The sequence below is a fragment of the Citrus sinensis genome, chromosome 2 (assembly GCF_022201045.2).
Source record: "Citrus sinensis cultivar Valencia sweet orange chromosome 2, DVS_A1.0, whole genome shotgun sequence".
Lineage (NCBI taxonomy): Eukaryota > Viridiplantae > Streptophyta > Magnoliopsida > Sapindales > Rutaceae > Citrus > Citrus sinensis.
This window is the reverse complement of record NC_068557.1, coordinates 31393071-31419462: the sequence shown is the minus strand read 5'-3', so window position 1 is coordinate 31419462 and position 26392 is coordinate 31393071. Positions and strand designations below refer to the sequence as shown.

At 36.0% G+C, this 26392-nt stretch overlaps 4 protein-coding genes across 14 annotated transcripts; 2 read left to right on the top strand and 2 right to left on the bottom strand.

Moving 5' to 3' along the window:
- Positions 1-104: 104 nt before the first annotated feature.
- Positions 105-2765, bottom strand: LOC102606811 (cold-regulated 413 inner membrane protein 1, chloroplastic). Of its 2 annotated transcripts, none has more exons than XM_006467470.4 (6): positions 2369-2714; positions 2162-2287; positions 1269-1364; positions 1078-1142; positions 554-623; positions 105-463 (listed from the first exon to the last, which is right to left on the bottom strand). In XM_006467470.4, the coding sequence occupies exons 1-6, from the start codon at positions 2518-2520 to the stop codon at positions 298-300; spliced, it is 675 nt and encodes a 224-aa protein (XP_006467533.1). In that variant the 5' UTR covers positions 2521-2714; the 3' UTR covers positions 105-297. The 2 variants fall into 2 exon arrangements, with proteins under 2 accessions (XP_006467533.1, XP_006467534.1); XM_006467471.4 differs by having other exon boundaries at positions 315-463; positions 550-623; positions 2369-2765.
- A 1175-nt stretch (positions 2766-3940) lies between these two features.
- Positions 3941-10563, top strand: LOC102607594 (pre-mRNA-processing factor 39-2). Of its 3 annotated transcripts, none has more exons than XM_006467474.4 (12): positions 3941-4107; positions 4304-4404; positions 4493-4722; positions 5025-5192; positions 5421-5787; positions 5906-6049; positions 6763-6915; positions 7031-7147; positions 7507-7587; positions 7821-7970; positions 8504-10138; positions 10305-10563. In XM_006467474.4, the coding sequence occupies exons 1-12, from the start codon at positions 4053-4055 to the stop codon at positions 10374-10376; spliced, it is 3273 nt and encodes a 1090-aa protein (XP_006467537.1). In that variant the 5' UTR covers positions 3941-4052; the 3' UTR covers positions 10377-10563. The 3 variants fall into 3 exon arrangements, with proteins under 3 accessions (XP_006467537.1, XP_006467536.1, XP_006467538.1); XM_006467473.4 differs by having other exon boundaries at positions 8501-10138; XM_006467475.4 differs by lacking the exon at positions 7507-7587 and having other exon boundaries at positions 8501-10138.
- Positions 10564-11860: 1297 nt separating this feature from the next.
- LOC102608270 (uncharacterized) lies at positions 11861-18179 on the bottom strand. Of its 4 annotated transcripts, none has more exons than XR_008052604.1 (8): positions 18016-18179; positions 16758-17019; positions 16216-16355; positions 15680-15779; positions 15058-15582; positions 14252-14589; positions 13533-13925; positions 11861-12977 (listed from the first exon to the last, which is right to left on the bottom strand). XR_008052604.1 is itself a non-coding variant. In XM_006467476.4 (7 exons), exons 2-7 carry the CDS (start codon positions 16924-16926, stop codon positions 13767-13769), a joined length of 1431 nt encoding a protein of 476 aa, XP_006467539.1. In that variant the 5' UTR covers positions 16927-17019; positions 18016-18179; the 3' UTR covers positions 13179-13766. The 4 variants fall into 4 exon arrangements, 2 of the variants coding, with proteins under 2 accessions (XP_006467539.1, XP_006467540.1); XR_008052605.1 differs by having other exon boundaries at positions 11861-12214; XM_006467476.4 differs by lacking the exon at positions 11861-12977 and having other exon boundaries at positions 13179-13925.
- Positions 18180-20694: 2515 nt separating this feature from the next.
- LOC102608760 (phytochrome E) lies at positions 20695-26249 on the top strand. 5 transcript variants are annotated; one of them, XM_006467480.4, is made up of 5 exons: positions 20704-23280; positions 23614-24263; positions 24715-24737; positions 24880-25173; positions 25700-26249. In XM_006467480.4, the coding sequence occupies exons 1-5, from the start codon at positions 21225-21227 to the stop codon at positions 25911-25913; spliced, it is 3237 nt and encodes a 1078-aa protein (XP_006467543.1). In that variant the 5' UTR covers positions 20704-21224; the 3' UTR covers positions 25914-26249. The 5 variants fall into 5 exon arrangements, with proteins under 5 accessions (XP_006467545.1, XP_006467544.1, XP_006467543.1 ...); XM_006467479.4 differs by lacking the exon at positions 24715-24737 and having other exon boundaries at positions 20708-23280; positions 23614-23937; positions 24028-24421; XM_006467481.4 differs by lacking the exon at positions 25700-26249 and having other exon boundaries at positions 20696-23280; positions 23614-24421; positions 24880-25017.
- The last annotated feature ends 143 nt before the right edge of the window (positions 26250-26392 follow it).

Here is a 26392-nt window from a genome sequence, read left to right as displayed (position 1 = left end):
CCACAAACAGTTTTATCATGAACCATCTCTATACTGATGCAGAGGAATCTGCTTGGTCAGTCATACAATATACAAACACAGAAGCTTCAGAGACAAGCATAATCTAATCAAGAATAATTATACATGATATATTGGCAGTATAACTCGAAATATTATTTTATGTTTCAAAGAATTATACATTTATCCAGCATGACAAAAAGGTCCAGAAATCATGATTATTCCCTTATTTGTTACCCTTCGGCACGAAATGATTTACAGACGACTGATGAAACCTCTCATCATGATTTTACAATAGATTCAGATCAAGAACAAGCATGAGAGGGCAGTGATACAAATGATGGCTAAGGTGGCAACAACTGAACCTTGCTCAAATGCTTTCCTCAAGTTTCCCGCACGTGAAAAATGCTGGAAAGCCAGATAACCAGCAATCACCAAGGAAATAATAGCACCTTGCTGCGTTCCTCTGTAAGAGGGAAAAAAATTGGCAAGAGCATGAAAACAGGTTAAAAACAAACAATAATTTCGTATATTCTCACACAAAAAACCTACTTGCCTCAGAGTCAAAACTTGATGAGGAGCCACAATAACCAAGAGTAATGCCATAAATGGCAACTCGAGCTCACCTACAAACAAAGAAGATGGGATAGAGGAACTGTTGACAATCTCGGCCACTCTTCAATTTTAAGAATAGATGTTAATAAATACAATGCAAAGATATAAGTAAAGAAAAAATGTTTAAGAGCAACAAACTTCAAAATTTTTCATGGTATGGTCAAACTGACAAGACCGGTTTCTGAGAGAACTACAAACTACTCTATTAACATCGATCTCACTGAAGTCCACAAAACCACAAAATTTTTGTCCTTTCCTCCGGGCTGCATGGTAAACTAAAGCTCATCACTCATCCTTCCAATTTTATTGCACCCACAATGTTCATGGGAATATTTGAAAGGAGGAAAGCTGAGCACCTACTTGTGCGTAAGCCTAAGGGAGGATCAGAAAATATCATTCATAAATAAGCAAGTTCCTATTGCCTAGGCTCACAGTCTTATCAAAGGAGTTTATTCAAAAACCTACCAGGAATAAAGAAGAAGAGACGAACAAGAAGTGCCAAGAATGCAGCCCAAATACCATATTCACCTCTGCAAATCGCAAATAAAATTATAAGTTCACCAAAGGATAAAATACCATTGCAGCCTCAAAAGGTTTCTTAATCTATAGGAAAATGCTTTCCTGTGAAGATGACAGTGATGTTTCAAAATACTTACTTAATCCATGAGATGACATCTGCAGGAGCTTGGAGGGCAAATAACGGTACAAGAAATGATTTTGGAACTGCAGTGCCTTTTGCGAGCATCAAAACCCTGGACAGTTTTAATTCATAGCCATCAGTGAATACTTCCCGAACTAAACAAATTCTTAAAACGACAAACCAAAGCAATAAATTAATGTTATATTCAGTAACACAATGAAGCATGAGATACGGGTCTGACCGTAAGATATGTTAGGATATGGATACAGTTATAAAATAGGTCTTGAAAGTAGATTTACATCAAACGTTTGTTAAAATTACATAATATAAATATCTAACAGTTTTATTATAGATTTTAATCAAAATTATGTACACTTCATATATCAATGTGCATATTCTATAGATTATAATTAATATTTTTTATTTACTTATTATTCATATATTGCTATAAATCATCATTTATTTTTAATAAACTAATCTCCTCTAATATAAGGAATTAAAAACGAAAAATCAAAAGAACAAAGTTAAGGTTTTGTTTGAGATTCAGGTTGAGTTGCTGTAACTTAAAAACTACAACACTAAAGTATTTAATAAACATTAACTCCTGTAACTGAAAAATTAAATTGATTTAATTTTACACTTTTTTATTATATTTTTACTAATTTTATCAAAATTATTATTTAAAAATTATACGTATACTATTAATTTTTATTTTATAATAATAATTTTTTTCTGCAACAATTGTAGCACCAGCACCTCAATACCAAATACCAAATACCAAATAAGACATAGGATGATTAAACAAAGATCTCTTTGATATGAAAATTCCCATGTGAAAGCTACAAAATTTTATAACGTTAGCAAGTGCTATAAGAATTCTTGATGAATAAGAGAGAAAGCGATGAATACGTAGAAGAAATGGTCGAGATCCACTGGAGATTACGTGCGGTTAGCGGTGCAGCGTAACAAACCGCACTGAAACCTCTGCTCTTCCGCTTTGTCACCATTTTCATTTCTTCATGATTGACCGAAAGTCTATACAACACAAAGAATAGAAATTGAAAAAAAAAATCAATTGAGGAAAATTTACATTGAACTTAATGATAATTTATAAACCTTAGAGGATTAAAAGCGAAGGAGCTCCAGCTCGAGCTGAAGCTACGCGAGCCAAAGAGCTTCGTCTGTCGCGTCAGAATTGGCTGGTTGATATTGTTGTATAGAGAGAAAGAGCGAGTTGAAGGTGAGGACGAGAGCGAAAAAGGCAACATTGTCTTTACGATTCTGTCGCTTGTATGTCGTCGTATTTCTCCTTTTGCCGGCAAGAGAGAGCAAGAGAACTGGACTCAGTGACTCACTCTGCAGTGGGAAATCTTTAATTGAATGTATGTGAATCTCTACCGTTGATCCGAACTTTGTATATGCGTCGATCAATCCGCTGCGAGATCTAATTCATTCTTTTAATTTCATTTGGGGCCACGTGGGTCCATCTTTTGAGACGGATTAGGAGTTTACGTTTCTTGAATTATCCTCGCGGCGAGCAATCGTTGGCTCCGAAATCCTTTTCGTATGCTGGAGATGAAGCTACACCGTTGATTTTGCTCTTCATTGTCCCTTTCTCTATGCTAATAATTTGATGCAACGTGGGGACTCACTGTTCTATTTAGACATGCCTGTAGTTGAAGTGTGTCGATGATTGATCGTAGAATGGTTTAATTCAACCGGGCCTGCACTATCGTCATCCCTCAAAAAAATCTCTTTAAAATTATTTTTTTGTTTGTAAGACTTTAATCTTTATTGAAATTAGATCGTAAACTCTCTCTACATCCTAAACTCTCCCTTTTAATTCGATTCCTCAGCTATTTTTAACAAAGACTGTGTAGGGAGAATATATATATATATATATTTGTAGTTTTTTAATCCGGCACGATTTTAAAATTTTTTTAAATTTTTCCGCACTTTAAAATTTTAAATTAAAAAATTTCTATATAATGTAAAATTTAATTGCATATATCCTCTATTTTCCAATTTTAAAAATAATACTAATAAGCAAATACTTGTTTGCTTGCTATTTCTATATATATATATAATATATAATATTTACTCACCATAATACATACGTATCTTGTATGATCACAATTTTCCACAAATTTTAATATTGGTACAGGTTGGATCATAAGAGAAGGGCATAAGCAAGCAATTATATTGAAGAATAAAAATGATAATGATTGTGATGTAACAATTGAATAGAGTTTGTAGCTTTGATAAGTACTTATAAACTTTATTTTGCTGGAAATTTCTTGGAAAATTTTAAATTCTTATATGACGAAGAGGAGATTTCCTTTTTTATATAATCAAAAGTTTCTGTGAGAGAGATTAGATAAAGAACTAAAAAACCGGCAACATGTGTCTGAACAATAAAAAAGAAAATAAAAGATTGGGGTTTCATGAGTTTTGATTAATGTTGATTTTGTCAATAACAATGGTGTTAAACGCTACTTTTAAATATTTTAACAGGGTAAATAGAGAAAAGGAATTTTAAGAGATATAAAGAGGGGCCCTTTTTACCCAATGAGAAACTCTGTCCCCCAGTTTGAATGTGGGCTGCTATGCTGGACTTTGCCTTCAAGCCCAACAATCTTATGCCGAGCCCGGCTCGATGGATGAATTAAGCCCAGCCTGTAAATTAGCATAAGCATAAAAATTCATTTCTGAATTTCCAAACGAAAAAACGAAAGAAAGTTTTCCTTCTCTATCTTCAAGAATTGGTGATGCTAAAAGTAAGATTGGTAATTTCATTACAATGGAGGTGCAGATTTCAAACTTAGAGTCTCTGTCCGCAGAGCCAAACTCGCCTGGTAAAAACAAACCCACGCGGCTCAACTTACCTCGAGGCATTATTATTATTTTTCACTTTGTTTTGACAATACACAGAAAGAGTTTCTGTTGTTTTGCTAATGAAATTTCTAATTTCCTTCTACAAAATAAAGAAATAAAGAAAAATGTTTTACTCGGTGCTATTTAACATACGAGCAATTTTTTTTTTTTCTACAGTTGGTTTTGGTAAGCAAGGACTCGAGGAATTTATTGCTGAAGGCTCATTGGACTTTGATGAATGGACGTCACTTATATCCGAGATTGAGAATTCATGCCCCGTAAGTTCAATATTACGCTATGAAACTACCACATTTGGATCCACTTTTATGCTAAACTTATATAAGGCATGCTTTGTTGTAACTGCAGGATGATATAGAGATGATAGGCCTGGTGTATGACTCTTTCTTGGCCGAGTTTCCTTTGTGCTATGGTTACTGGAGGAAGTATGCTGACCACAAGGCACGCTTATGCTCTATTGACAAGGTTGTTGAAGTCTTTGAACGAGCTGTTCAATCTGCAACATATTCTGTTGATGTGTGGTTTCACTATTGTAGTTTGAGCATGTCCACATTCGAAGATCCTAATGATGTCCGAAGGTAATATGAGTACCAACAAGAGACTTGATTTTATTATGATCAAAATCGGTATCTGAAAACTTTGTGAGACACTTTAGTGGTATTCTGGGCCTAATTTGTATTTGTTACATAAGCAATTGTATTCTTGTGATCAATTTTGTATAAAACTATACACCTTTATCTTTTGTCTTCAATGTATGTATATTGAAAAAAGGGATGCTGTAAAGTTATTTTTCTTTCAATGTCCCTGCCTAGCTGTTGTTTTTGCAATTCATTTTATATTCTTGCTTATTGAAAATGTTCCCTTAAAATCATCCTAGCAGATTATTCAAAAGAGCTTTGTCGTTTGTGGGAAAAGATTACTTGTGCCATACGATGTGGGACAAATACATTGAATTTGAAATCTCTCAGCAACGTTGGAGTTCATTAGCTCAGATTTTTGTGCAAACTCTGAGATTTCCAAGCAAAAAGTTACATCACTATTATGATAGGTATGTACTTAACTCCTAGTTAAAATTTATAATATGTAAATTCTGAGCAAAATAGTTAACTCGCTCTGTTATTTAAAAAAAAAAAAATTTATTTTCTCAAAAGTGTGTGTCACCTTCTTCAATCCTACTGTGTCCTGGGACATATCCTTTAATCTTCTCTGTCATTCAGTCTCTACTCACTGGACGATATAATATACTTACCAGATGTTAGTTTAATATTTTCTTCAGTTTTAAGAAGTTGGCTGGGGCTTGGAAAGAGGAGTTGGAATGTGAGAGTGATTCAGCTATGGAATTCCAGTCAGAGTTAGTGCTTGAAGGTGAAGTCCCTGCGTACTATAAGGACGATGAAACCTCTAGTGTCATCAAAGACTTGCTAGATCCATCTGTTGATTTGGTTAGATCTAAAGCAATACAGAAATATAGATTCATTGGAGAACAAATCTATAAAGAAGCCAGCCAGTTGGACGAAAAAATAAATTGCTTTGAGAATCTTATTCGAAGGCCTTATTTCCATGTAAAGCCACTTGATGACATCCAATTAAAAAATTGGCATGACTATTTGAGCTTTGCTGAGAAGCAAGGGGATTTTGATTGGGTATCGCTTTTATCCTCTGGTGCTTTTCTGGAGTTTGCTTGTAGCATTTCTCCTCCCCCCTGCTGTTCTATAATTTTCATCTGCAACTTTTATTTCTTATTTTCAAATTTAACTCTAGGTTGTGAAACTTTATGAGAGGTGCTTAATCCCTTGTGCTGATTATCCTGAGTTCTGGATGCGTTACGTGGATTTCATGGAAAGTAAGGGAGGAAGAGAGATAGCAAGCTATGCACTGGATCGAGCAACTCAAATTTTTCTGAAGGTATTCAGCTTCACAATCACTGCATTTTTCTTTCTTCCATTTCAAGAAACTTGTCGAATTAGTTTGAAGCATAGTTGAATGATTAAAAATGTCACTTAATTTAGACATAAAACTATGGAACTTTAAATCTAATAATATTTGATGAGTAGATTTTAGCTTGACAATGGATATACTTTTCTTTATTGATCTTTTATGGGATATATTTGATTGATGTCTAGATTTTATAAATGCAGTAGTTCTTGACACCAATTGAAGTTTGACAACTGTTGCATTAGCTGCCTTCTCGTTTTTGAAGAACTTGATTATTTGGTCATTAGACAGTTGTCTGGATTTTTCATTTTTTAATTCATTTGCAAGGAGAATCTGCCACATGGTAATCTCATTTTATTTCCTCCATATAAATTTGGTATTAGAATTAAGACCGATGATTTGAGGGGGGGAATTTATTAGAATTTAGAAATGAGCATATGACTTCTGTCCAAGAAAGTTATAAACTTACAATCTAAATGTAACTAGTTTAGACGAGTAGAATTCTACAGATGAACCTAGATTCTTTCCTCCTTCCACATCACTCCTGGACTTTTGGTAATTGTGAAGCAAGTTTGTACACTGCTGAAATATGGTTGATTGCTGCATTTTATTGGATGTTTCGACTGCATTGCTTTATACATGACCAGATTATGATTGTGCCCCTTCTCACATGCTCATTGCAGAGACTGCCGGTGATCCATCTTTTCAATGCCAGGTATAAGGAGCAAATAGGAGACACATCTGCTGCACGTGCTGCCTTTCCTGAAAGTTATATTGACTCAGATTCAAGATTTATTGAAAAAGTAACATTTAAAGCTAACATGGAAAGACGTCTGGTATGTAATCAATTCCTTTTTTTTTATGTGTATCATTAAGGAAAAAGCTTCACTTATGTATCGTCTATATTTGGAGTGATTTCTCATATCTGTCATTCTTTTGCGTAATTGTTAGGGAAATTTTGTGGCAGCTTGTGATACATACAAAGAAGCATTGGAAACTGCTGCAGAACAGAGAAAGTTTCATACCCTTCCTCTGTTATATGTTCAATTTTCACGACTTACATACACGGTAAGCCATTCATGCACATCCAAGTTTTCAGTCTTTCTGCTGTGTTAATCTTTTCACTATTTCAATATACTTGTTCATTAATCAGTACCCAGTTAATGTCTGTTTTTGAAGTCGTTTCTTTTAATCATACATTGCACATGTTTCAATATAATTACTTGAGTGTCACTCTTATCTGCTTATAAGTGATTGCTTTAAATATCTATAAAATTATGTTGGAGGTTGCTTGTGTGAGGAGATGCTGATGAATAAAAGCAATCAAATTGCTTTAGCTTTCTTTCTTTCTTCCTCTTCTTTTTCATTTAAATGTTGGTCTTAAATGCAGTTATAAATTTTTTACTGACAGCTTCTTCAATTTATAGACTACTGGTAGTGCAGACAATGCCAGAGACATTTTAATAGATGGTATCAAACATGTGCCAAACTGCAAATTGCTTTTAGAGGTATTCGATCCATTATCTAGCCATAGTTTTTTCTACACATGATTATTTGTCAACCAAACTGTGGATAATTTGTAGAATTATGTCCCTGGGTAAGATTGGCATAGCCTTTATGTGACAATATATGCATAGAAATATAGTTGGCATGTTTTGATATCAGTTCATTTTTTTTTTTTATAAATGTTATGAAACATTGTTGGGATAATAAACTTTATTATTGATTCTAATTTATGCAGGAACTAATAAAATTCACAATGGTGCATGGAGGACGAAGTCACATAAGTATTGTAGATGCTGTTATCTCTAATGCATTATATTCGCGTCCAGATGTACTTAAAGTTTTTAGTCTGGAAGATGTGGAGGATATATCAAGCTTATATTTACAGGTTAAATTTCCTTTTCGAATGTAAAAAAATTAGTTCCTGCTTTTCAGCACAGTGATCTAGGGAAAAGTAGCAAAAGTTGGAATTTTCTCCTTGTGTGATTTTTCTTCTTAATGTTTTGAGCTTTCATCTTTACCTCTCATGTGTTTCAGCCCATTGTAAGTTGCATGAACACCCTTTATGCCACCTGTTGATTTATCTCTTAACAACCTTATACGGCACAGGTTTACTATAATATGTGCAGTATATCCTAAATTAAACTTGTGCAATTCTTGAAAGATGGTAAAAGAAGTGCATGCTTTTTTGTATTTTATATGTCTTTGGATTTATATTTTGTTGATTTCTGCACGTCTTTTATGTGTACTCCATGATTCCAACATTTTATTTTCATCAGTTGCTAATATTGAGCAGATGCTGCCCAAACTCACTTCTAGCTTCAAAAATATTGCATTTACCTCTAACTTCAAAATTATTCCATTTTCATGTATGATATTCTGTCATCTTACTCGTCCAATACTGGTGATCTATAATAGCAGTTTCTTGACCTATGTGGAACGATCCACGACATTAGGAATGCATGGAATCAGCACATCAAATTGTTTCCACACACCGTGAGGACTGCTTATGAGTGTCCGGGTAGAGAAACAAAGTCCTTGAGAGCCTTCATTAGAGGAAAACGGGAAAGTAATGTTGCTTCGCTGCCGCAGCCATTTGAATCTGAACACTTGATGCCGTCAGCTTCTCAAGACAAGAAATTTTCACCTCCAGAAAAATCTGATTCGGAGTCTGGCGATGATGCCACTTCCCTACCATCAAACCAGAAATCTCCATTACCAGAAAATCATGATATTCGCTCTGATGGTGCTGAAGTTGATATTCTTCTGTCAGGAGAAGCAGACAGCAGTTCACAGGACAGAATGCAGCAGGTACCTCCTGAAGCTGCAGAGCAGCATAGTCAAGATGCTTGTGATCCTGAAGTTTTATCACTTGATCTAGCACATCAAGTCACAAATGAAAATGAAACAGTACAAGCTTCAGAGGCATTCTCTGAAGAAGATGATGTTCAGCGAGAGTATGAGCATGAGTCCAAAAAGGATCTGAAGCCACTTTCATTGGAGGGACTTTCCTTAGATCCTGGAGGAAATGATTCTCCAGGCTCTCTGTGCGCCACCTCTCATGAGTGTGAAGCTCCTCAAAAAACCAATTTTTCACATGAAAGCATGCTGAAGAGTGAAGCTCCGCGTGAAACCAGTTTGTCGGATGGAAGTGTGCTTGGGGCTGGCCAGAATAATAATGGAAGTCACTTTGCACCCAGTTCAATGGGCACTCAAGCATCTAGTTCTGCACCAATTCAAACCAGAACAGTTAGCCCTTCATCTTCAGCAAGTCATCAAAATTTTATACCAGAGGCACATTCACATCCACAAACACCTGCAAATAGTGGTCGAAACTGGCACGAGAAGCAAAATCCTGACAGAGTTCACAGGGATCTCAGATTTGGGTATCGAGGACATTCACATAAACGACAGCATCAACAGCGGCGATTTTCTTCACAACGTTATCCACGAAATGAATCCGGTGATCAAATGCCTATGAATTCACGTTATCCCTCTCAACCTTTGCCTTCTCAAAATCCACAAGCTCAGCAGGGCAGCCAAGCACAAAGTCAGTTCCTACACAGTCTAACAGCGCAGGCCTGGCCCATGCAGAACATGCAGCAGCAGACTTTTGCCTCTGCATCCCAGTCTGAAGTACCTGCTCAACCTGTTTTTTATCCTCAAGCACAGATGTCCCAATATCCCTCACAGAGTAGTGAGCAGCAGGGGCTTCTGCAGAGTAACCTAGCTTATAATCAAATGTGGCAATACTATTATTATCAACAGCAACAGCAGCAGCAGTTGTTTTTGCAACAGCAGCATCTGCAATTACAGCAACAGCATCTGCAGCCACTTCAACAGCAGCAATTCGTGCAGCAACAACAATATCAGCAGCAACATTCACTTTACCTGCAACAGCAACCGCAACATCAGCAACTTGAGCAGTATCAGATGCAACAGCAGGTCCAGCAGCAAGATCAACATCCTCCGCAGCAGTGGCAGCTAGAGCAGAGACAATCTGAGCAGCAAATTGGCATGTCACAGATTGAGAAATGGAATAACAGCTCCAAACAGGTCTGTGACTAAATTTATCCTAAGTACTGTTCCAGACTTTCTAATTAGTGGGGGGATACTAGAAGGGACTAGGCAAATGTAAAAGAAGTATGAGTTAGCCTTATTTATAACCAAATGTTGTTTCTCCAAAGACTTCATTGATTTTCCATTTAATAAAATCATGCAGGACCAAGGAGTTGCACCACCGAATACTGCTGCTACAACACCCGCTGCATCGCCATCTCTGCATCTCCAGTAACAGTCTTCCAAAGTCAATGATATTGGAATGTCCTAAATGTTCAGTTCATTGAGTTACTGTAGTTCTTTGCCAACAATTGATAAATGCGGTTTCATCATCAAACCTGGAGTGTCGAGTCTTGCAGATAGGTCTTAGATATGTTAAAAAAAAATCTTTGACTGTGATAAGGAAAATTGCTTTACCAATATGTTGTGGTTATTTGGAATTTTGGATGACATGCTACTTACATCTTCGACTTCAAGCATTTGGAATCAGGTGATCAAGACCGTCCATGACAGAGGCAAACCAGGGTGGGCGTTCCAAAGAGAGATGGTGGGGCTGCATATGTTTGGGAAGGTAAATATGTAAAAAAGATCCAGTGGCAGCATTGCCCATTGGGAAATACACGGGCGAAAAAATGTGCTGGACCTGCAAGTTACACACAAAATTACAACACAGCAACATTAGCTAGCAAGCAACATAGATGATTAAACCAATAATAGTACATCGTGTCATTTTTCACTTTCTTTCTAGGTAATTAGGAATAACGAAGTTGCATGTTCTTACCAATGGCAAAGCCACGCTCAATTGCTTGGTTCATGGCCCAACCACCAATGCCTAAAACTCTGACGTACATGTCGAAATTCAAATGCAAAAGCAAGGGGATGCGACTGGTTTCACTTGTTTGGTGCAGTTTGAGTAATTGGTTTAATTAAGATGATTAAAAGCTGTTGGAAGCGGGAGAAAGAAATGAGAATTTTAGGGGACGCAAAAGTTGAACAATGCAAGAAGGCTCACAACAAGCCGCTCGCACAAGCGTTTTCGTATAGTCTTCAGATGTAGTAATAATATACACAATGTAGAATTTAATAAACTTTACTTGGTTCCCGTTATTTTTCTCATGCTCCTCAAATTCTACCTTTTATGTAATCATTATTAATTTTTATTATCATCATTATTATTTTCGTCCATAATCTCAACTTCATACAAATTATAAAGAATTGTTTAAGCTAATAGTTTATTACTTTTGTCAGTCTTTCCTCGTTACCATAAGTGAACAATTGAACTGAATTCTCGAGTGTGACTTCGAAAAATAAAAATACACGTAATAAACCATTATATATTTTATGAGCAGAATATATTACGCGCAGCATTTGGATAAACCAAACACAGTTTTAATGGTTGTTTGATTTTGTTATTTCTTAGATTAGTCTTTTTGTTCATATGCTATATTCACAATGAGTTAAAATTCTTTTCATTGATCCTCCTTGTCCCTGTACTCACTTTACCAACAGTATCCGGCTTACTCAATTGACAACGGCACATATATATGAATATACAACGTTCGTGCATTTGTTCATGGTGTTCACTGAAAATCCAAGAGCCTCAACCAGGGCAAATATAGTACCATAAGTCAATAACAATCATTATACACTGCACATAAATTGACGTAATTAACAGAGGGTTCCAAAAGGCGCTAGTTAAAATAATCCGAATCCACAAACTGTTGAAATGATTTCCCATATCACCAATATTTGGAAAGAATGAATCACTACAAATAGTTGTGCATTTACACCAGCCAAATGTGCTTCTGCTTATTTTTACAAACCCAGTTGGTTAAGAGAAAAGAGCAGTTGACTGGAAACAATAAATGGGTGTCATCTTAGCATTTCAAAATGAGATTACACAGAGGCAGACTGTTCCCAACATAAATTCGGAGATCCAAAGATACATGATATAAAATTGTTAGGGCAGTCCATGGGATGATTAAACAGCCATATCAATGAAGTTCGCTAGAAAGATGGATACCAATAAAATTCTACGTACCTATTATTTGCCAGTGGCAGAAAATATATGACCTGCAGATAACGCACGCAAAGTTGTGAAATTGCACTAAAGATCATGAGATTTAACAGATTTAACAATCAATCTCCCCTTCAGAAAGTCAAGTAGACAAGTACTGTACCTCTTTTCAGTTAGCAGTTGTATCCTTCTTTATTTATTTATTATATTCAGAAGAAAATATGCAATGACAAGCAGAGAAAGGCTACAGCCCATGCTAATTTCTTTCAACTTTTCAAAGCAGAAGATCAAAAAATTAAGCACTCTTTTTTCATTGTCCAATCTACTCAATAAACACCCAAAAAGGATATGCAAGAGTCTCTTAATTACGAATCTACCGGCCATTCAGACAATTCAATTTCTCCAACAGTTTTAGTTTTGGGTACTTGAAGCTTAAATCTGTGGTAACTCACACATGATTACGTAAGACAGAGTCATAACTTGGTATTAGCATCATTGCAGATATCCTCACTTACAAGGCAAAGTTCCTAAAGGCAGGGTTGAGTCAGGTAGGTACCTGTTTAGAGATAGTAGCCTTAATCTCTTCAAATCAACATAACACAGACCACTACCCTCAAGTTGGATCCCCAATTCACTCATTCACTACTTAAATCTATGCTGTAGTTGAATCTCTAAGACTAGTATTATGTAATTTCAAGAGATATGATTCTGAGACTTGAGCAAGAGAAAAGGTTAATAACCAACTGCTTTCTTGACTTATAATCAACTCTCACTTTCAAGACTATCTTCCTCTCCGGACCATAAAAATGATAGCACTGCCTGAAAATCCCGCATGCACACCATAAGTAATGAAGAAGGTTGAAGGTTCATCCAATAGTAGAGAAATTGCCTACTTGAGAGATTTATAGCAATTTAAGCAAGAAGGGGCACTTTCGTAAAAAATATTAAGATGATATATGGTAAACAAAATAAAAGATTAAAGATACAAGTGTACACATAATTGAGGAAAACAACTGGATGTAAGCATTCGGAAACCACAAAGAAAGATGTGAATAAGCATAAGTATATGGTTCTATTCACAAACGTTTGAACAAAATACAAGCTTCATGAAGACAAAGTTCACCATCCACTTCACTCTATGTAAGTTCATCATTGACCTGTCAATTTAAATCACTCAACACACAATATCTCTCAATAAGGTCCATGTTTGATTGTTTGCTAAGGGACATCAGCAAGTTAGTCAAACAGACAATAAATCAAACAAGAGTTTGCAAAATTATATTTCACAAGATAAAATTTCATATATGTCTCCCATATTTTCCTGCAAACTTCAGCTGTACAATAAAAGTAAATAGAGACATTCTCTAAAACTACCTTTTGAAAGGATAGATAAAGCACTACACAAGGTTGTCAGCTGAGAGGAGAAAGGGATGGAGCAAAAGCTGACCAACAATCAGACAATCAATTATTTATTTGATGGTTAATTATCTCAAGAGCTAGCAAGGAAGATTTGAAGTGAGCAATTAAAGAAAAGACCTTTTTTTGCTCAAAAATAAACCAGATGGACAAGAAGCTATATTCAAACAAGTGAGGAAAAACAAGGGACTTTTATTCCTTGTTACCGAATGTCTTGGCAATGATTGGGCGGACATCCTCAGCATCAGCCAGGATATCTAAGAAGGGAAGTAACGATATTAATGAACAATCTGATGGATCATCGAACCAACTCTCAATAGGAATCCCATTATTCACTTGCAGCCTGAAAACCTGAAATCAAGAACATGTACAAAGCTTAAGCACTCATGTGAGTAACTGGTACAGATGACAATTTCTTTTGCTTCTGTTCATTATGGTCTCTCCATACCACCTTATTAGGAGATACAAAATATTTTATTATGTTACATTAAGTGAATGTGGGTGACTCATTATATTAAACTTTAATTGCCCACGACAAATTGGGAAAGATATGATCATAAAAAAAATAAAAGATTGGCAGACAGTATAAGATAACATCAAAATCAAAGAAATGAGGGAAAGAAAATGGAAATTTAAATCTTTGGACGAACAATAATAAATCTTACAAGTCTTTATACCTGTGGAGAATTATCAATAATGGCAACTTTTGCAAGATCAACACCTAAAACTGTTAAATCTTTAGTGTAAGTTCCGTCAGAAAAAATGCATGATTCCCGATAAACCCGCCGAGATATAAGCTTTCCATCTGGGTCCAGTATATCCAAAAGTTGTGCTGCATAGATGCTTTGGCTGGCTGTAAATATAACAACTTCAAACATTTCTGCAACCCGCTCTAAGAATGTCTTAAGGTGAGGCCTCTGTTTTACATATACGGTGTGCTCTTTCATGTTGAAGAAAACAGTAAAAGTGAAGTCTGCATCATCACAGTACTCCAAGGTAGAGTGAACGAGTGTTTCTGCCAAAATAAAGCCATATTTAACAAAAACTTAATCAATTTCTCACATAAAAATTATTCAAAGAAAATCCAAAGACAAAAACAATGGGATTATGCCATATAATAATCTCAATAACAGATTAGAATAAGTCCCAAGTCAGCAAAACCATATAGGATTCGTTGGGACTACACTCACTAAGAACATTAAGAACTATTTTGACAGTTTTTCTGGTATGCCAAAAGATTTCTTGATAAGCTGAACCTAATCCCTGAAATTATCAATATATTTCAAAAACTAGCGAAGCACATTTTTATGTCAGATACAAATAAACTTATTTATGATTTGGCTTCAATCATGATAATATCACAAAAATCAGGCCAAAAGTGATGACAGATATTGTATTGGCATTGTAAAAGTTATACAAACCTGAAATAACATTCAATAATGTGATAGCAGATTATGATGAAAAAGAAACTCAATTTTCTTACCATCTAAATCGAGTACTAGGGTCACCGACTTCCTTCCTTGAGTCTCCTTCGGTGATGCAGTGGGCCGAAAGTTTGCTATATCTGAAAGTTCCGGTAAATACTTAATGAAGAACTGTGGATCAAAGTGTTGGGCTTGATCTGAGTTAGCATTAACATCAGATTCCTGGTTGAAGGATTTCATTTGATTAATTGCTAGATATAAGCTACCATTATCTTGTTCAATTGATGCTACTTCATGAGATTTGACATCAATGGTATTGCTGGATTTGGCTGTATCCTCGAGAAAAGGCAGCATCATGCATTCATCGGCCACATCAAAAAACATGTTTGGTTCAGCACACTTGTAATCAGGAAAAGGATTGGTTTCAGTGATGACATCTGCATTCCCATCTAAGGGTAAGCTCGCAATAATCATGTCAGAAATAAAGAAATCCGATACATTGCAAGTTTGATAGTCACACGAACTTCTGTTATCATCACCATCATCAGTCCCAACCCCTGGCACCCTTGAACCCTCATTATTACCTAGAATGAACATGAACCAAAAGAAAACTTATCACGTCATATAAAATTACCTAATTTAGAACATATGAACCTTGATGAAAATCAAAATGGAATTTACCTGCTGCATAGTCAACATTTGATCCACAGAAGATTTCAACTGGCTCAAGAATAGGAGAAAAAATTGTCTCCAAGTCCGATGAGCAGATGTGTGTAGGCTCCTGTCATTTATGCATACCCCCCCCCCCCCCCCCCAAAAAAAAAAAATTAAACAAACTGAAAAATAAAAATAAAAAAGAATTGTAAAGATGCAGGTCCAGGAATAAAAAAGTAGTACATGAAAAACAACAGTAAGGATAAATAACTTATATTTGTAACGATAGTACATCCGAATGATTGGCATGGGTTATAAAATATAAATATAAGAGTCACTTGTAAATGAAAAGCTCCCTACGTTGCCACCAATGCATCAACCTTATGCCAAAGTTTCTAAGGAGGAAAATCTATAGGACAACATTCTGCCTAACAAAGACAGCTGAAAGCTGAATGTGTTTCAAGCGTATGCAGTAATCAGTATCAAGATATCCCAGAGTGACAAACAGGAGAAGCTTAAATTGTGACAAAAAATCCCAGTCTCTTTAAAATAAAAAGGTTTACCATTCTCCCAATAGTTGTGGAATCGACAAAAATTGGTGGTTGCACCTGAAAATGGGAACTTTCTTCATCCACCAGTTCTCGGTGCCTGATGCCATCTTCACAGTTAAAGCCCAGGGTGGAAGCTTCCATGCTTGACGAAACTGTCAAGAATAATTAATTGGTGCATCAATTCAGTGAAAAAAAAAAAAAAGCAAAGAAAAGAAAAAGAACACATCCTACAAGATAATGATTCAGAATCAATTATGAAATTGGAAACCAACATCTAATAATGCATGAAAAATAATACTTTCACATTGGTAGAATCATTGTATTTCACTGTATAAAACGGAACATTGTGTTTTAAAAAAAAAAGAGGAAAAAATAACAGTATTTAAACATATATGTGAAAAAAATAACTTCAAAATTAGACATCAGTCAAAAAAAGAACAACTATATAATTTACTCTGGAATCTTTACACTCGCTCTTATATCTTTGATAATGATACCCATTATTTTCATATCTTCTAACAACAAATACAGAACAATGAAATAAAATTGCTTACCATCACTACAGTCGCCAGAACACGAATCGAATTCGGCTGTTTGTTGGGAAATCCTGACATGAGAGCATGATTTTTTGGAAATTACACTAGACTTTACGCAAACATGAAGACCATATTTTTCTTTTATGGATCCCGCGCTTGATTTGGTCTTCATTTTTAAAGATGGCATTTGAACTTAAGTGATGATATTTGCCACAATCTTGATTCCGGAACATTAGTGGGGATATGTGACCCCTCTAAATAATAGAAGCAGCAACAGAGGCTGTGTCACAGATAACAGAGGCAGAAGCAAACATATCAAGGAAGATATAGAAGCCCAAGAAAAATGAAATTTCTATATAGAATTATTCAAGATATATAACTCATTACGCAGTGAAGAGAGCATACAAATGTTTTTTTCTTTTTTCTTTTTTAATGCCCATACGACTACTTCAAAAAGCAGAATCATCAAAAATTTCCTAGAGCTAAATTAAAAGTGCTGTTAATACCTGACTTCTCTGAAAAAACAGACTGACTATGTAGCATGAAATTTACAGTTCAATAATAATAATATTAAGCACTAGATAAGACAGGATCTACGAAAAGCAACCTTACAAGCCAGCCCAATCACAAAATACTAGTTCAAAGAACAGGCCAGATCACCAGCCAAATAATTTACCAGAGAAAAGAAGAAAAAAATTACGATAAGAGAATTAAAACTTAAGAAGACAATAGTTATGGTTATTGTCACTGTACAGCATGTTTAGCCCTCAACACAAATCCAATGATAAAGAGATTAAAGAGAACGAGAGAGAAAGAGAGAACATACCCACTTCGCAAAAAGCACTTAAACTGAAAACCCATATCACAGAACACAAAACTACGTCAACTCGAACACCAAAATGAAAGTCAAACAAGTCATAAATCCAAAAATGAAATTTCAACACTCAAAAGCAAAACTAGACACATACACAAACACTCACAAACAAAGCCACAATAAACAATTCAGCACAGCTTCTCATATTCAAATTAAACCCAAGAACCAACCAGCTCAAGTGACAGTTATACAGTTCAACTACCAACTATGCCATACCATACAGTTAAAAAAACCAAAATTCAATTAACTTTGAAAAAAGAAAGAAAAAAAAAAGAGCAACTCAAATCAAGATAGAAACTTTTAAAAGATTTAGCTTCAAAGTAATTAAAAAAAAGGTGAATTATAACAGCTCAAATGGGAAATAAAAAAACAAACAAACAAACAAAGAAACATTAGACTCACCTGGTTCCGTAAACAAGCTAAGAAGACTCTTTCTTAGTTCTCTGTCTAAAGAAAACTAAAAAGACTTTTTGTTTTGTTTTGTTTTGTTCTGTTCCGTTCTGTTTCTATTTCTACTTCTACGAGCAGTCTAAGACAGGGTTGGGTTGCCTGCGACCGTTCGATCGTACGGACGGCCGAGATTGAATCTTTTGGAGAAAGGTGTACACCGTTAGGAATTTGCCACGTGGATTGTAAGACCAGCTCGGACTTACGCGTTGACACGTGCACGTTCGCGGAAGTAAAGGAGACTCATTGAAGCTTCTCTCTTTGATGTTGATTGCTTTTCGTTTTTCTTCTTAAAGAAAAAAATTCTCTTTATTATTTTTTTTTTTCTGTAATTAGTGGAGTTTCTTTTTAGTATTAACATAATTTTTTATCCTAATTAATGCAATTAATCATCTCACACATATTTTTCTCAGAGTAATGTGAGGAGTTCTTTTATAAAAAAAAATCATGGTGGATGTTGAGACATTAAGATTGGAGAGAAGTATTATTTCAGTTCCTTTTTTATAATTAAGAGTATTATTAAAATTTTCATATTAAATTGTTTATTCATATTATTAAAGATCATATTGATGATATGTTTACTTGTGAGATTGGAGAATTTGAATTTGGAATAGGAATAACTAATAATGTTTAATTGTTAATATAGAATAGAAAATGTGAATGAAACATGAATGACCTAATAGTTACATTTTTTTGAAAATGGGAACTTATCTCCATGGGATGGGAATTAAATTTCCTTTCCTTGAACTTATCCGTTTACCCCACCCAATTTTCATAATTTTACTTTTTTCCGAAATTAAAATATTTCTATATTACTTGTTATTGTTATTATTCTTATTCTTGTAATTGTTCGTTATTATTAGATGTTGTTGTTGTTAAAGTTATTATTATTGTCATTATTGTTAATAATAATATCTTTTTAGTAATAATAAAACAAACATAGCAATAACAAACATACAATTCTATTTCTCAATTCTATTCTAACTAATGACAATACTTGCCTATTCTATAGTTATAACTTCTAACCCATATCATTGTCAGCCTGTAAATGCGCCGTTACTTGAGTTCACTGACAATCATAGAAAAGGTGGCAGCTCTAGCCAACGGCCCAACTGAATTAGGCCCATTGATAAATAGCCACCATTTTGACTGACGTGGTCAATTTTCAAAGCTCTTATTCCACACGTGGGAATGGGAGAATTGACTCCATAACAAATGTGGACAGAAATTGTTTGAAGGGTGCGAAAAAATACCTAATATTAAAATGAGACTGGTTTTTTCATTTTAGATCATTGGCTTTAGAAAATGAAGAATTAGGAAAACCATAATTTTATTTTTTATGCACATTGTAATTGAGGGGAAGAGGGGAAAAAAGAAAAAGAAAAAGAGAGAGAGAGAGAGAGAGAGAGAAGAAACCTCATCCATACAACCAAACTTTTGTGGACAAACACTAACACTGAAAAGTAGAATGAACCCTCTCTCCCGATGGGCGGTGGAGGGTTCCACTTCCACTGCTGTAGTTGATTTTTGCTGCCAAAAGAGAAAAATTCCCATACAAGTATAAGTCTAGGCTTTCCCTCTTTTTCAGATGAAAATGACACTTGTTTCCAGTATCAGATTTTAAATTTACTGACTCAGATATTACTAATTGTGGAAAAATTTACTTACCCAATACAACAAAAGACTAGAAACATTTTCACGAACTCGGAGAAAGGAATTGAAAACAGCCCAGATACAATAACTGCTTGGTAAGAAGGATTTCTTAAAGATAAGACAGTCTTGATCTCAACTGATATAAAAATTGGGATGCCATCTCTTATTTGTTTTTATTTATTTATTTATTTATTATTATTTACCGTAATAGTAATTTAATCTCTTCTCTATCTACGTAATTCGAACCCCCGATTCTTTATTTTCAATAAAATAAATTTTACCAATTAAACTGGATAGTACCCACGATGCCATTCCAATTTACCTGTGAAAAGCAAGAATATATATCCCCCTAAATTATCCCAAAGCAATGGAACTTTTAGCATTTTACTCGTGATAAATTGTAACATCATAAGGCTAAATTCATGTTAAGCAATAGAAAAAAATCTGAGGCCAATCACAGGTCAGAAATATCAATTATACCAGCTGTCTCACCAGTTTGAGCATAAATTTAGATAACCTCGGCATTTTAGTGCCCAAAAACATAACCAATGTATATGGTCTGTGTTTTATCAGTTTGGCATGAATTTCATGTCCATATTATAAATATCCAAACCCAATTCAATGGCTTTTCTTCCCTTTGTTTGTTGACTTCTGATTCTGATAGACTTAATGAGTCTGTCTAAAAGAGGCAGGAATTTATTGCCACAGAGGTTGCCTCCAATTCTGCTTGCTTACTCTCAGTTCTTGTTGCAAACTGCTATTGCTTGCCAGATTTTGTAAGCACTGATGCTTAGTATCAAGCAAGCACTCAAGACAATGTAGCCTGGCTTGCCATTCTTTTATTCCTCCTCTTTCTTTATATTTTATAAGTAGTGGACGCATTTGCTTTGAAACAAAAATATCTTCTTCATTTTCCAGGACAGGCCACATCGTATAAATACAACGACAGCAACTGAGCTCATCCGGATGACACGTCCTCTGAATTCTATTGTGGCTGAGATACTTCCCCAAAAAGGCAACGTCAGAGAAACAAAGCATTGCTAACTGCCTCCACATCATAAATGAATGGACGTCGTTCTCACGGATAACTAGGATATTTTTTTTTTTTAAGTACTGGAGCAACCCAGCAATGGATTATGGACTCTCCAACAGAACTGTAAAACTTTCACTAGAAAGAGGCAGTGTAGCAAGTAGCCACAGAATAATAACTTAAAATACGTCTGCCTAATCAAATAATTAGAGAGAATTATATCGGCAATAACAGTCGGTTAGAAGCAACTAACAAAAGAGTTTAGAAGAAGAAAAGATAAGCTCCACCTCTGCAGAATGAAATCGACAGGTGGAACATGTAACAAGGATTGAAAACGACAGGTGGAACATGTAGTGAGGAGAATCCACAAACAGAAGCAGCTGTACAATGATGACAAAGATCCAGCTTTTACTACTAAAGCAAGAAACAAGAGTACCCACATGAATTTCTGAGAAAATTACCTAAAACATCTCCTTCAGAAATGGGACTTCAAGGCAACAGAGAAACAACAAACTCAATAGGAGGAGGACACAACACAACTCCTTTCAAATCTTCGGATGCTAAAATGAAGCCTGTCAACAAAGGCAAGACGATTATTGATCACTACAATGCAGATGCCGGTCTTTTAGCTGAGTTCGAGCAATCTGTTGCGTCTGGTAAGTCATTTAACTATTCAAGATCAGTTATTAGTCCTCCAGAAGGTGTTCCCGAGGAACAAATAACTGCTTACTTATCAAAAATCCAAAGGGGCGGTCTTATTCAGCCCTTTGGTTGTATGCTGGCTGTTGAAGAGCCCACTTTTAGAATAATTGGTTATAGTGAAAATTGCTTAGAAATGTTAGATTTGAGATCACGAAGTGAAGATTTTGAGTTGAACGGTTTAATCGGAATTGACGCAAGAACCCTTTTTACTCCTCCTTCTGGGGCTTCTTTGGCTAAAGCAGCTGCTTCTAGAGAGATTTCACTGCTAAACCCAATTTTGGTTCATTCTAATTCTAGGAGTATCGAGAAACCATTTTATGCTATACTGCATAGAATTGATGTGGGAATTGTAATTGATTTAGAGCCTTCAAAGTCAGGTGATCCTGCATTGTCTCTTGCTGGGGCCGTGCAGTCTCAGAAACTAGCTGTTAGTGCAATTTCTAGGTTACAGGCACTCCCTGGGGGGGACATCGGTCTCTTGTGTGATACCGTTGTGGAGGATGTGCAGAAGCTCACTGGTTATGATAGAGTTATGCTGTACAATTTCCATGATGATGATCATGGTGAAGTTGTGTCTGAAATTAGAAGGTCTGATTTGGAACCTTATTTGGGAATACACTTTCCAGCCAATGATATCCCTCAAGCAGCTCGTTTCTTGTTCAAGCAGAATCGTGTTAGGATGATTTGTGATTGCCATGCCATTCCTGTTATGGTCATTCAGAGTAAAGAATTAAAGCAGCCTCTTTGTTTGGTCAATTCAACCCTACGGTCGCCCCATGGCTGCCACTTGCAATACATGACTAATATGGGGTCTATTGCCTCATTGGTGATGGCGGTTATCATCAATAGTAAGGATTCTATGAAGCTATGGGGGCTGGTGGTGTGCCACCACACATCTCCACGCTACATCCCTTTCCCTCTTCGCTATGCTTGTGAATTTCTTGTGCAGGCATTCAGCCTGCAGCTATACATGGAGCTTCAGGTGGCAATGCAGTTGGCAGAGAAGAATATTCTGAGGACACAAGTTTTATTGTGTGACATGCTCCTCAGGGATGCCCCATTCAGTATTGTTACTCAATCTCCTAGTATCATGGATCTTGTGAAGTGTGATGGGGCTGCATTATATTATGGTGGGAGATGCTGGCTGGTGGGGGTAACTCCAACTGAATCACAGTTAAAAGATATTGCATGGTGGCTTCTCAATAATCATGGGGATTGTACAGGGTTGAGTACTGATAGTTTGGCAGAGGCTGGTTACCCCGGTGCTGCTTTATTGGGTCAGGCGGTTTGTGGTATGGCTACTGCCAGAATCACTTCAAAGGATTTCTTATTCTGGTTCAGATCTCACACAGCAAAAGAAGTTAAATGGGGAGGAGCTAAGCATCACCCAGAGCATAAGGATAACGGTGGCAAAATGCATCCAAGATCATCGTTTAAAGCTTTCCTTGAAGTGGTGAAAAATAGGAGTTTTCCTTGGGAAGTTTCGGAAATCAATGCTATTCACTCTTTGCAAATTGTAATGAGAGATTCATTTCAGGAGATGGAGGAAGAAAATGACTCCAAGGTTCAAGGTAATACCCAGCAGAATGGCAGTAAGATGCAGGGTGTGGATGAGCTCAGTTCAGTGGCATGTGAAATGGTTAGATTGATTGAGACAGCGACAGCTCCAATTTTTGGAGTTGATTCATCTGGTACCATCAATGGGTGGAATGCAAAAGTTGCCGAATTGACAGGATTACCAGCTAGTGAAGCCATGGGGAAATCTCTAATTGATGAAGTAGTTCATGAGGAATCTCAGGGAGCTGTTGAAAATCTTATCTGCCGAGCTCTGCTTGGTAATTTCTTTTCTTAAGTCAATCACTAAGGGTAGTCCTGAAGGATATGAAAGTATTACCTGACTCTATCATCACAAAAATTTCTTCATTATAATTCACTTTTTCTAGAAAATTTATAATCTTTTTGATAAATATTACAAGTTAAAAATATATGTTGCAATAAATTCTTCTTCTTAGCTCATGAGTTGTTCTAGCCTAATATTGACTAAAATATTGAAGTTAAGCTTAAGCATTACTGCATGTTATTTCTTTTTTCTTCCCCTAAAAATGTGGTCGTCTTCAGTTTATTTCTACTATTTACGCTAATAATCAGTTGAATTCTATATTATCCAGGTGAGGAGGACAAAAATGTTGAATTAAAACTGAGAAAGTTTGAGCTTCAAAAGCAACACTCAGTTGTTTATATTCTAGTTAATGCCTGCACAAGTAGGGATTACAAGAATAATGTCAAAGGGGTGTGCTTCGTGGGTCAAGACATCACACATGAGAAAGTTCTTATGAATAAATTCATCCGCTTGCAAGGGGATTATGACGCTATCATACAAAGTGTTAATCCATTGATTCCACCAATATTTGCTTCTGATGAGAATGCATGCTGTTCTGAATGGAATGCTGCCATGGAAAAGGTGACTGGTTGGATGAGACATGAGGTGATAGGTAAAATGCTTCCAAGGGAAATCTTTGGAAATTTCTGTCGAATGAAAGGTCAGGATATGCTCACTAAATTTATGATTCTATTGTATCAAGGAATTACTGGTCAAGGTACAGAGAACTTCCCTTTTGGATTTTTCAATAGACAAGGACAGTTTGTTGAGGTGGCCTTAACTGCAAGTAGAAGGACTGATGCAGAGGGGAAAGTAATTGGCTGCTTCTGCTTCATGCAGATTCTTGTGCCAGACCTGCAGCCAGCCTTAGAAGCCCAGGGCCTAGAGGATATGGATATCTATGCAAAAATTAAGGAGCTGGCTTATATACGGCAAGAGGTGAAAAATCCGTTAAATGGTATTAGATTTGTTCACAAACTCTTAGAAAGTTCATCTATTTCAGAAAATCAAAGGCAATATCTTGAGACTAGTGATGCATGTGAAAGACAAATCATGACAATTATTGACGGTATGGATTTGAGATGCATAGAGGAAGGGTGAGTCTGTTTTGTAAGTTTGTTATCTGTATAAATCCATATTTTATGTTCACCTTTTCTCTAAGTTGTTTCATTGCATCTTGTGGAACCTATCAATCTAGGACAATCTGAAAAAATCCTTGTGAATCTCAACTTCATTGTACTAAAATTAGTCTTATAGTTCCAACTAGCAGTCTCTAACTGCTGTCAGTTCTTGATTTTCTAATAATAATAACTCTTGAACTAAGGTAATGTAGGTAATAATAAACTATTCTGATTTCTTCATATTGTCATTTTTTATTGTTTTTGGCTAGGAGATGCGTCTTCTGAGCAGAAGGTACAGGAAGTACTTAACCCTTTAGGTTTTAGTCATAAAAATACACCTACTCTGCTAGTTCATCAAACCACCAGTCACATTTGCTCTAAAGTACTTATGTGCAATGCTTACAAAGCACCTTACATCTTCCTGGTTGTCACAGCAACATGGAGCTAAAATCGGAGGAATTCCTTCTGGGTAATATCTTGGATGCTGTTGTTAGTCAAGTCATGGTCTTGTTGAGGGATAAGAATTTGCATCTTCTCCATGACATTCCAGAGGAAATCAAAGCACTATCACTAAATGGTGATCGAATTAGGCTTCAGCTGGTTCTGTCAGATTTTTTGCATTGTGTGGTGCGCCATGCACCTTCTCCAGATGGCTGGGTAGAAATTAAGGTTTTGCCTGGTCTGAAGCTGATAAAGGATGCCGACCAATTTGTTCATGTACAGTTCAGGTACAATGAATATGCCTAAATTTATTCATCAGTTCTGAACCCCTTCTATCTAATATGCGGCGTCTTGACCTTGATACTATATTTGAATAATTATTTAATGATATAGCTCGCTTGCACTTGCGGCATGGACGCAGGTGAGTTTGCATTATCATTTGTGCATTCATATAGCAAGAGTTGCCAAACAATCCACTTGTTAGTTTAGACCTCAGATACGGAGAAATCTCGATATTTCTAGACTATTTGTGTTCATCTTGTGATCATGGAGCATTGCTTTTTACTTATCTGGCTATCTGAAAACTGTTTTAAAATTTATTTCAGAGCATACATCATTCCTTGAAATGCTTGATCTTTGACAATTAATGATCTACTTTGTAATTCATAAGGCCCTGTGAGACTGTTAGATTTACTCATTTATCACCTCCTCCATCTGCTCCCTGATGATCTAGTCAGTTAATCAGATATTTAATAGAACTAAGATGCATTCTCAAAAAGTGCACTCTAATGCTTTCTCATATTGGTCTTGTAGACTGACTCATCCTGGTGAAGGCATTCCCTCTCATCTTATTGAAGATATGTATAATGGTAGAAATCAGTGGACTACACCGGAGGGTTTAGGGTTGAAACTGTCTCGAAAACTTCTCATCATGATGAATGGCCGAGTCCGCTATGTCAGAGAAAATAGCAAGTGTTATTTCGTCATCGACCTTGAACTCAAAACTAGAGGAAGACAAAAGATGTAATTAGAATGGCATAATTTAAATCACCACACTCTTCTTGTTTGCATGCACACGAGTCCATTAGATTCTGTCCTAGCATGGCCTGGGACATCAAAGGAGTATCTGGTGAAGCCTGAGTCTTGCAGCAGATCATGTTCTTTTATCAACGTAAATGTTCGGTTAGAAACTGTTCATTTGCAAAATAGTATTTCCGAACATGCACTTGCTTTACCGTTGCAGCAGCTTTGTAATTGTGGCTTTACGGCTTAGTATGCAGTAGTAACGTAAGCATGTTTTGGAAATGTTTTATATATATTGGTAAAATCGTGAATGAAATCAAAAGCGGTTTTGTCAAATTCCCATCTTGGGGTAGTAGCGTAAGCATGTTTGAAAATGTTCCATCAGTGCATATACGCACATACATATCCTGGTTTCGCTGAATGAAGGGTGGTGAAAGCAGTAGCATCATGTTGAACACAGCAACAGATAAGCTTAAGCCTGTT

Coding starts and splice junctions, on each gene's coding strand:
- LOC102606811 (XM_006467470.4), bottom strand. CDS start 2,520: ATGTTGCCTTTTTCGCTCTCGTCCTCACCTTCAACTCGCTCTTTCTCT. Junction 2,288..2,368: donor TTCGCTTTTAATCCTCTAAG/GTTTATAAATTA, acceptor TGTGTTGTATAG/ACTTTCGGTCAATCATGAAG. Junction 1,365..2,161: donor ATCTCGACCATTTCTTCTAC/GTATTCATCGCT, acceptor AAAACTGTCCAG/GGTTTTGATGCTCGCAAAAG.
- LOC102608270 (XM_006467476.4), bottom strand. CDS start 16,926: ATGCCATCTTTAAAAATGAAGACCAAATCAAGCGCGGGATCCATAAAA. Junction 16,356..16,757: donor TTCTGGCGACTGTAGTGATG/GTAAGCAATTTT, acceptor TATTCTTGACAG/TTTCGTCAAGCATGGAAGCT. Junction 15,583..15,679: donor AAATGTTGACTATGCAGCAG/GTAAATTCCATT, acceptor TGTTCATTCTAG/GTAATAATGAGGGTTCAAGG.
- LOC102608760 (XM_006467478.4), top strand. CDS start 21,225: ATGGGACTTCAAGGCAACAGAGAAACAACAAACTCAATAGGAGGAGGA. Junction 23,281..23,613: donor TATCTGCCGAGCTCTGCTTG/GTAATTTCTTTT, acceptor TATATTATCCAG/GTGAGGAGGACAAAAATGTT. Junction 25,174..25,699: donor TTTGTTCATGTACAGTTCAG/GTACAATGAATA, acceptor TTGGTCTTGTAG/ACTGACTCATCCTGGTGAAG.
- LOC102607594 (XM_006467473.4), top strand. CDS start 4,053: ATGGAGGTGCAGATTTCAAACTTAGAGTCTCTGTCCGCAGAGCCAAAC. Junction 4,723..5,024: donor GATCCTAATGATGTCCGAAG/GTAATATGAGTA, acceptor TCATCCTAGCAG/ATTATTCAAAAGAGCTTTGT. Junction 6,916..7,030: donor CTAACATGGAAAGACGTCTG/GTATGTAATCAA, acceptor CGTAATTGTTAG/GGAAATTTTGTGGCAGCTTG.